This window comes from Neovison vison, chromosome 5 (assembly GCF_020171115.1).
Source record: "Neovison vison isolate M4711 chromosome 5, ASM_NN_V1, whole genome shotgun sequence".
Lineage (NCBI taxonomy): Eukaryota > Metazoa > Chordata > Mammalia > Carnivora > Mustelidae > Neogale > Neogale vison.
In genome coordinates, this window is record NC_058095.1 from 28,831,099 (window position 1) to 28,841,436 (window position 10,338).

General features: G+C 52.2%; 1 protein-coding gene across 1 annotated transcript in view; it reads right to left on the reverse strand.

Annotated features, from left to right (window-relative positions):
- The window catches only part of SLC13A2 (solute carrier family 13 member 2), a 28,458-nt gene extending 19,261 nt beyond the window's left edge, over window positions 1–9,197 (reverse strand). Inside the window, exon 1 of the mRNA XM_044248317.1 lies at window positions 8,870–9,197. Within this exon, the coding sequence (XP_044104252.1) occupies window positions 8,870–8,971 (102 nt within the window). The 5' untranslated portion in view covers window positions 8,972–9,197. The remainder of the gene's footprint in view (window positions 1–8,869) is intronic.
- Window positions 9,198–10,338: the final 1,141 nt, after the last annotated feature.

Here is a 10,338-nt window from a genome sequence, read left to right on the forward strand (position 1 = left end):
CTCTGGGCTATTATAAGGATAAAGGATGTGAATATGTCATAAAGTAGGGTTCATGGCGGTGAGCAATTGGTGGAGTTGGCGTTGAGAGAAGAATGTACTCCCGGTTCCCGGAAAACCAGTGTGGATTCATGAGGCACACATGGAGATGACAGTGCCAGAGTCCAGGGCAGACTCTGGACCCAGGGTGCGGGCAAGGTGTGGGACCTGTGGGCATCATGGCCTTTACCCATGATGGGCACAGAGCAGCCCGTGGCTATTGCACAGCTGCAAACATGCCTTTAGTCTCAGAGCACCGTGACTTATTCCTCCTGGTGACTGAAGGTTAACCCAGGGAGGGGGGATGGCCTGGCCCACAGGGGGCCACTCCCACTACCCCCCTTCCCCTAGTGAGGAGTGATGCAGTGAGCACTCCCAGGTCTGGGAGTGAGGTGACGTACTAGGTGGCAGCCGGCCAAGAACCATGGCAAAGGCGAGACCAGAGTGGGATCCCAGAGGAGAAGGGGCCTGAGGGGTTCCAGAGGGGATGCCGAACGGGTGCTGAGGGATGAATAGGAGTTCGGCGGGCGGGTGGGCAAAAGGTATTGAGGTGAGGGAGGGAGCAGAGAGGGAATAGAATGAGGCATGAGCGATTTTGATGCGTTCTTGGAGGGGTGTCATGCTTGGAACAGGCCTTGTCTGCCTTAGGGGAGATCTAGGGCTTTATCTGGAAGACAGTGGTGAAAAGTGAGGCCCTTAAAGGGTTTTAAGAGGAGAGAGTTACACTGTCAGTTTACACGAATGCTACTCTATGTGATTTTTTTTTTTTAAAGATTTTATTTTAGAGAGAGAGAGGGAGAGAGAGAAAACATATATGAGCAGGGACAGAGGGAGAGAGAGAACCCTAAGTAGGCTTCACACTCAGCACAGAGCCTGACAAGGGGCTCCATCTCACAACCCTGAGATCATGACCTGAGCCAAAACCAAGAGTTAAATGCTTAACCAATTGAGCCACCCAGGCACCCCGTCCCCTATGTGATTTTTAAAAATATGTGCACAAGTGTCTGTCTGTATATATATATATATATATATATATGAATCAGAATTAGAAAGATATAATGAATCTAATGAAATGTAACAATATCTGGGGCGCCTGGGTGGCTCAGTGGGTTAAGCCGCTGCCTTCGGCTCAGGTCATGATCTCAGGGTCCTGGGATCAAGTCCCGCATCGGGCTCTCTGCTCAGCAGGGAGCCTGCTTCCTCCTCTCTCTCTCTGCCTGCCTCTCTGCCTACTTGTGATCTCTCTCTGTCAAATAAATAAATAAAATCTTAAAAAAAAAAAAAAGAAATGTAACAATATCTGTGATTTTTTTTTTCTGGTGGCCAAATCAAATATATGGTTAATACTATTGTGATTTGCTATCTACATTCATAACAGAAGGAAGTACTAAATTTTCCTTAGATGTTATAGACCATAAAATATAGGGTTTCTTTCCATCCAAGTTCACAGACTTCCTGAATTCTCCCCATAGATTCCCAGGGCTGAGGAGTCCCCTGCCCTGGCCACTGAGGCTGTCATCTGGATGGGCACCAGGGACGGGGATGGGAGCAGGACCTCTCCATTTCATTCTTTGGTATTGTCCAATGTCAAACGATGTCAGTATGTCATCTATTTAAATAAATACATCATCTAAAGAGGAAAATAGGGGGGCTCCTCGGTGGCTCTGTTGGTCAAGCATCTGCCTTCAGCTCAGGTCATGATCCCCGGGGTCCTGGGATCGAGTCCCGCCCGCACTGGGATCCCTGCTCAGTGGGAAACCTTCTTCTCCCTCTCTTCCCTGCTTGTGTTCTCTCTTGCTATCTCTGTCTCTGTCTCTCTCTCTCAAATAAGTAAACAAAATCTTGGGTAGGAGGAAAGGGAAGCAAACACTCCCACGTGCCTGCTCTGGGTGTCTAGACACACTGCAGTGAGCCCAAGGGCTGGAGGGACCTGGGGCAGTAGATGCAGAGCAGGCCGGACTGCCGGATAGTCTTTCCAGGAATAGTAGGTCCAGGCTAAATACCTAAGCTTTTCTTTTTTTTTTTTTTTTTTTTTTAAAGATTTTATTTATTTATTTGACAGAGAGAAATCACAAGTAGATGGAGAGGCAGGCAGAGAGAGAGAGGGAAGCAGGCTCCCTGGCGAGCAGAGAGCCGGATGCGGGACTCGATCCCAGAACCCTGAGATCATGACCTGAGCCGAAGGCAGCGGTTTAACCCACTGAGCCACCCAGGCGCCCCTCTAACCTTTTCAAGAGACTGAATATGCAAAGGGGATGACAACCAGTTCATATACGAAAATACGTCCCGTGGTCTGCAGCGACCAGCCCGGGGAAGCCAAATTACAGCCTCGAGAGCCTGTGGCCTGAACAGTCCGGATTTGCTCAATGACGGCGGGCTTTCCTCCATGTTGCCCCTACTCTCTACCCTCACTTCCAGTGCCAGACCAACTGGTGAGAGCCAAATCCGCATCCCTAACCCATCACATGGCCTACCTGCCACCTATCAGGCCCTCCAGCCTCCCCTGCCAACAGCCTCTGGTCGGGGCACCCCTGAAGCCTCCCCTTTCCTCCAGTAAAGCATTTCCGTCCCCGCCCCACCTTTGAGGGTCTGCTAATAGTGAGTGATGGTGTCTGGCTGCCTGCCTTTCCTCTGCCCGCTCTCACTCCTGAGGTCTTTGTTTATTTCTGCACTCAAGTCTGAATGAGTTGGTTGTGTCATCCGCTCTAAGAGGCCAAAGGGAAACAATGGGTTTCTGAGTGTCAGAGAAGGCAAACGTGGGGGGGAGGGCGGGTGGGGGGGTAGAGTCCTGACCTCTTGGGCTGGGGGCCAGGTCAGCCTGGGTCCACAGAAGAGCAAAACGGCAGGCAAGACTGACTGTGAGCAAAGCATTTCCACACTCCATGTGTTCGATGGACCTCACCGCTGGATTCTATGCAGGAAACTACTGTGGAAGATTCTACCTGGTTTGCCCATTCCTGACCCTCACCTAGCAGGTGCTGATGGGCTTCGACATAATCTAATAATTTGGGAACAAAGTCCAGACTGGGGAAAACTTTCTCTCTCTCCTCCAGGAATCCCGCTGGATTTGGAGGTTGGGTTCTTCTTCTTCTTTTTTATTAAAAATTTTATTTATTTATTTGACAGAGAGAGATCACAAGTAGGCAGAGAGGCAGGCAGAGAGAGAGGAGGAAGCAGGCTCCGGGTTGAGCAGAAAGCCCTATGTGGGGCTCGATCCCAGGACTCTGGGATCATGACCTAAGCGGAAGGCAGAGGCTTTAACCCACTGAGCCACCCAGGTGCCCTGGGTTCTTCTAATCCTACTCCCAGGCACCCCCAGAAGCCAGAAAGTCTGTCTCCAGGTGGTCTTTACACTTAGGGACTCTACCTCACTGCTCTACATATCCGTGACCAGCTGCAGCTCACCTTCCTGATTCACAGGTGGGAACATCAAGGCCCCCTTGTCAGGACAACAGCCCCTGTGAACAGAAGTCATCTCTGGAAAAGAAGTCAGGTGCCTGGGGCTGGCTGTGCTTTTCAGGGGTTAAAAATTCAGATGAGAGGCAGAAGGCACAGGGAACCACTGCCTATGGGGCCCCAGGTACCAGGGACCCTATGTCCACAGGTTCTTGTTTTTAATCTTCACACAGCCCCTTAGAGAGGAGAGGGCTGGTGAGTTCCCATACAGTGTGGATTTGAACCCACATGTGTCTGGCTCCGAAATCCCATTTTGTTCCCTGGGCTCTGCCTTCTTGATCAAGAGCCAGGAAGCTTCAAAAGATAGAGGGGAGCCCCAGCACCGAGGTTCAGATTCCACGTGCAGTCTTCATGCCCACAGTGAATCATCTGAGTCCTGCTCTGTCCCTGGGGTTCAGGAATAGCTTGCGGTTAGGGTATTTTAGTTTCACGGGTCTTAAAGCTCACGTGGGCAACACGACATATCATTCGTCTAGTCTAGGAGAGCAGCTGATTCAGATTAAGAATTTCTGCCTTCTGTTCCTCCTGTAACTACGATCTGGATTTTAGCTAAGCTCTGTCCTGGCAAACACTGTGCCCCTAGGAGACTGTTTTTCCAGATGGTCCCATGTGGGGGGTGGGGTTGGGGAGTGGGGCTCCTGCAGTTTTGACCCTAAAAACCCTCCTTCCCCGGGGCCTTGCAGGGCTGACCACATGGGCTGACCTCCCCCTGCCTCTCTAACTGAACATACACAGTCTTCCCCTCGCTCTACTCCCTGTGCCACGCTGGCCTTGATCATCCCTCCAGCTTTGCCAAGCTTGCTCTTGGCCTTAGGCCTTTGCACTGCGTGTTCTGCCTGGACAGCTCTTTGCTCAGAGCCGTGCTTGACTGGCCCTCGCTTGTCATTCAGGTCCGAGGGTAAATATCATTGCCCCGGGGAGGCCTTTCCTGAACACCCCATCCCAAGCAGCCCGTCCCTAAGCCATAGTCACAGTCGGTTCTCACAGCATATGTTTCTGTGTGTCTTTCCAGCCCCTGCACCTCAACAGTCCTTGGGACGTATTACTTGCTTCCTGATGGGCAAGTGAGCAGGCAAGTGAATGGGCGGGTATGAGGTTTGGGGCACACCCATAGTGCCCCTTCACTGTCCGGTGGTTGAGCTGGGGGAAGCATTGAGGAGGCCTCGGGCCCCACCGTCCCTCCTCCCCTGGGACCACCAGAGGATGGCGAGCATTTCCAGGATTGGTTGCTATTTCTGGAATACACCCTATGATTCCAGCCCCTACACCTTTACTCCTATGGTTGCCTTCACCCGGCCGGCCGTCTATGGGTGCCTCTGACAGTTGGCATCTCACTCAGCCTTCAAGGCCCAACTCAAACAACACCTGCTTTGGGTTCACCCCTGAGTCAGTGGGAAGAATTTGCTCCCTTCTCTGAGCTCCTTTGCTATATCTCTGTGTAAACACATGTTCCTCGGACAGCAACCTGAGGACAGAACCCCGTACTCCTTTCCAATAACCTCTAGCACAGAGCCCTGGAGCTCAACAGACTTCCCCAACTGCAGCCCAGTGGGAGCACTGGCTGATGGTAGGGTGGATGGGAGGGTAGATGGCTCAAGAGGGGACTCACAATGGGGCCACCAGCCTGTATCCCTGGATAGCCTCGGGCAGAGACCCTCAAAGCCACGTTCCAGTTTAGACTTTGCCTTTCTCTAGCTGGGATTTCAGACAAATTACTACTCTGGGCCTTAGTTGATAGGTCTGTAAAATGGGATAATAGTTCTCTCACAGTAACTCACAGGTTATTGTGAGAAGTAAATGGGTTAGTGCTTTGAAGTGCTTGGCATCATGACTAGCACAGAAATAATACTCAATAAATGTCAACTGTTACAATATGGACATCTGTCTGAGCCTTGTCTGGGGCTCATCAAACTCTCCATCCTGATAACTCCCCAGTCTTCCCACTTCAGGGGCTCAGGGGCATGGAGGTAAGCTTGGGAACTCACTCCAGACAGCAGGGGTTCAACACAGGGTCCTCTTTGCCCACAATCATGCATTCATTCAACATGTGTTTTGTTGAGCACCTACTATGTGCCAGGTCCTGGAGATTCTGCATGGAAGAAGACAAAGGGCCTGCCTGCATGGAGCCTACCTTCTAGCATAGGGAGTCAGAGAATAAATAGAAAATAAACAAGTGCATCACTTCAGTTAGGGAAAGCCCTTTACTTAGGACAACAGGGCTTCCTAATAGTATGTGACCAGCAGCGGTCAGAGAAGGCTTTTTCTGAGCTGGTAGATTGAGGCTGAAACCCGAGTGAGAAGCAGTCATCTGGAAAAGAACATTCCAGGCAGGGAGACGAGCGACGTGCGGAGCACGGAGAAAGCTGGTGAGGCTGGAGAAGAGTGAACGAAAGGGAAGGGAGGATATGAGGCACTGGGGACCAAGGGGTCTCCAGGGGTGCAGCCCTAGGGACTCCTGGCTGCCCTAAGAGGTCTGGGTTTTATTTCGAGTTTGATGAGAAGCCTGTGGAAGGGCTTTCACAGGTAGTGATTGAGTGAAGAATGGTCTGGGGAGGGAGAGGGAGAGGAGAGGAATGATGGCGGCCTGGACCCACTGGGGAGGCAGTGGCAAGCACTTCCACTCAGTATTTCGTAGGTCTCGAGTCAATCGGAACCTACTGACAGAACTGGAAATGAAGGGAAAAGAGGAATCAGTAAAGGCTCTAGGGGCACCTGGCTGGCTCAGTGGGGAGAGCGCGTGTCTCTTGACCAAGTCGGGGTTGTGAGTTCGAGCCCCACGTTGGATATAGAGATTACTTTAAAATAAAATATTAAAAAAAAAGGGGGGGAACACTCTGAAGTGGAAAGTTGAACCACATCTTGGTAAGATGGCAGAAAGAATCAGTTGGGAAAGATGGGCAAGCAGTGTTGTTTGGGACCTGTCCGTGTGGAAACATAAGCCGTTTGGAGAAGATTCGGGAGCAAGTGTCCAGTGTTGGCTAGGTAATACGGAGGTTAGGGCTGGGCTTAAGACTGGGGAGTTGTCAGCAAGGAGATAGCCAAAGTCACCTGGGCGGGGGAGTGTGAATAAGGGGGGCTTGGAAGGTAGCCTCTTGGAGATGGGAGGTGTCTTAAGGAAAGACACGTGCAGACAGATTCCAAGACCTTCCATCTCAAGAGACAGAGAAAGCAGGCCTCTGTGGAGGGAATGTGGGATTCAAGGAGGGTCTGTTTGTTTTTTCACAGTGAGAGAGATTACAGCACATTTGTATGCTGATGGCAGAGATTAGGTGAGAGGGAAAAATTGATGAGGCTGGGGAGGGGATAATGAGGGGAGCAAAGTCCTTGAGAGGAGCTGGTTTCCATGGCCTCCGCGGAGGGCCTGGACTCCGCAGGTAGGACTGGGAACAGTTCCTCCGAGTCAGGCCGGGGTCAGCACCATCTGTGAGGCCAAAGCAGGCAGCAGGGCAGGGTGCAGCACAGGGCACATGGGCAGGGGTGGGGTGGGGGGTGCTCCCAACCCCTAGCCCTCCTGCCAGGGGGCCTGGCTTCTCTTCTGACTTGGTCTTTCCTGTGTGACCTTAGGCAAGTTGCTGAATCTTTCTGGGCTGCACTTTCCTGAGGAGGGAACTGTGAATCAGGATCCCTTTCTGTCCGTCTCTCTACAGTTTACACATAAAGCCCAACCTGTTTCAAAACCCATCGGACGGGTCCCCAGCACAGGGAGGTCACTGGCTTTGGCCTGAGATGAGGATCTCCTTGAAGGTCAGACAGGGCTTTGTCACTTACCAAGTGTCAGAGGCTCAGGAGCTGGGCCACGGCACCCCCATTCTCTCACCCCTTTGTGATACCATGAACAAAAAGCCTGCCCCGATTTCCCTTTTGGGGACAAAAGGATGAAAATGGCTCAGTGGGCAGTCCTGGGGTTGTGGGGTGGGGGTTGGACCAGGGAATCCTGTGTCAGCCTTCAGGAGGCAGCAGGGTAGAGAGAAGACAGCCTAGGCTTTGGTGCTCAACCACACCCCTAGCTCTGCCACTTTCTGTGACTTGTCTCACCTGCTGTTTGTATGGCAAACTTGAGCTTCAGGACCCTCCTCCTGAACTGACCCTCCCCTAAAGCCCTATAATTTTAGATTCATCATTTTATCTTTTTTTACTTACAAGGGGGCCCCCAAAATGTATTATAGCCAAGCTCTGTGAAGCCAGGATCTGCCCTGGTTTCAGTGACTTAACTTCACTTTTCCCATCTGTAAAATGGGGCAGTCAGGCTTGCCTCTGAAGGTGAGAGGAAGGGTCTGTCAGGGGAGGGGGAAGAGGAGAGGAAGGGATACTGGATGCATGGTCCAGAGCAGGTGGTGAGGGCTCCAGTAAATGGGAGCCAAAGTTTTGGTTCCTGCTGCTGGGCCAAGGGAGGCAGGAGGCTGTGGCACCTGTCCCTCCACCCAGGGTATGCTCTCTATAGTGCCCACTGGCAGGGTCCCGTCCATTGTCCAATTCCTGCCCCTCTCCCTCAGCTGACTTAGCCCTTGGGATCAAGGGTGAGCTCGCTCTCTTTCAGTTTATACTCTCTCTCTCTCTTTTTTTAGGTTTTATTTATTTGAAAGAGAGAGTGCGTGCACGCACATGGCCGAGGGAGAGGGAGAAGCAGGCTCTGAGCAGGGAGCCCCATGGGGCTTGATCCCTGCACCCTGGCATCATGACCAGAGCCGGAGGCAGAAGGCAGAGACTTAACCGGCTGAGCCACCCAGGTGCCCCTCTGTTTACACTCTTAAAGGCACAAACTGCCTAAAGCCAGCTTCCTCCTACACCCTTTCCACCCTTCTCCAGCAGCCAGCCCCGCTCCCACCCCACTGAGCCCTGCAGGGCTGGGGGATCCCACGGTAGCCAGATAACCCCAGGTGCCTCCACCTGGCTTATGGAACTGGCTTCCCGTCTCCCCAGGCAACAGATTTCAAGTGCACCTAAGCCATTCCCCTTGGGCGGCTACTCCTGGGTGCCAAGCCCCCTTTGGGGTGCCTGGGTGGCTCAGTGGGTTAAGCCTCTGCTTTTGGCTCAGATCATGATCTCAGAGTCCTGGGATCGAGGCCTGCGTCGGGCTCTTTGCTTGGCAGGGAGCCTGCTTCCCCTTCTCTCTCTCTGCCTGCCTCTCTGCCTAATTGTGACCTCTCTCTCTGTCAGATAAATAAATAAAATCTTAAAAACAAACAAGCCAAAAAAAAAAAAAAAACCCTTTGGCCTCTTAACCGTCAGTCTGAGGAGGACCATGAGGTCGGAGCCTCACTTCCGGGACAGGGAGGGATGAGTAAACCACGCCGGTCCTAAGGACGCCCAGCGCTCATCCAGACTGCCCTCCCCTGTCCTTCCTTCACCCCCTTGGAGCCAACCCCCGAGTGCTTACCTTGGTGGGGATGAAGATGGGCAGGGGTAGGAGTAAAATAGGCAGGAAGAACACGAGCAGGTAGGAGCGATAGGCCCACAGGCCCTGCCAGCAGGTGGCCATGGTGTGACCCGCGAGGGTTTCTGGAGCCACCGCCTCCGGGATCCAGGGAGCCAAAGGAGCGATGCGGCAGGTAGGCGGCAGGCCAGGGCAAACTTATATAAAGCTGGTTGAGTGTTAACCATTGACCCACCCTGGCAATCAGACTGTTTTGGAGTCCAGGAGGTGAGAGTAAGGAGGAGGGACCTGCTGGAGGTGTAAAGATCAGGAAGACTTTGCAAAGAAAGGGAGCAGGCAAGATCAAGGAATAAAAGCTTTGGGTTCTTTGAAGAAGTTAAGCCCAAAGTTAACTCCTTCTGTGAGCGCAGGCTGCTAAGGGCTGGAGGAGTTGGAGAAGGAAGGGTGTCTGGGAAGCCCCAGAGCCAGCTTCTGTGGGGCAAGACCCAGGCCCTCTCCCCAGCTCAACCTCCCCTCTCTCCTTTTATTCCCCCAAAGCTGGGTTATCCGCAGTACTGAGCCCCAGGAGGCAGTCCAGCCTCCAGAGACGCCCTGCCCTCCAGGGGTTTCCAATCTAAGATGGAGCCCAGCCAATCTGAAGCAAGCCCTCCTCCTCCTCCCTCTGGGTATCCAGGAAACTGTCAAAGGAAACTGTCAAAGTTACCCATCCTGACTGTCTCTTATTTGCTGTGTGACGTTGAGCCACTGACTTAACCTCTCTGAATAAACACTTCCTTGTTCTGCTGTAACAACTTCCTATTATGAGGCATAAGTGAGACAACCTATGGTATGTTGATCAGAAAAGGTTAGGTTTTTTTTTTTTTTAAGTTCTTCCTGGTCCCCTACCCCCAACCCCAAACTGCCACAGAAGACCAGAAAGATTGATCTCTCCATTTACCCATCATCCATCCATCCCTTCACCCATCCCATTCACCAAACAAGTATGTGGCACCAACTGTAGACTCAGCCCTGTGTTCAGTGCCATGGTTGTAGTAATTAAGATGGTGCTGGTAACAGTGAATGTTTGTTTAGCATTTAGTACGAGCTGGTTGGTGTACTGGTTCATTTACTCTGTACAAAACACACTTATGAATTAGGTGTGACTATTCAATTTTACAGGTGGGACAACTGAGGCCCCGGGACATAGAGCCAGCCGGAATTTAAACATGCTTTCTGAGTGCCCTGAGTGCCCTGGGAGGTCTAAACCCATCCGGGGGCACCAGGTGAAAGGAGAGAACAAGGAGCGTGGGGCGTGTGAGCTAAACCTTTGAAGCTGAATCTAATTTGGTTGCCCGGTACTGAAGAGAAGATCGCTGGCAGAGGGAAGAAGCAACCAGCTAAGGTCCGGAGGGTGGAGTGTGCGTAGACGTGTTTGTGTTGGAGGGGGCGGATTGAGGGTTGCAAGGAATGGCTGGAGTCTGTCCACCCAGAAC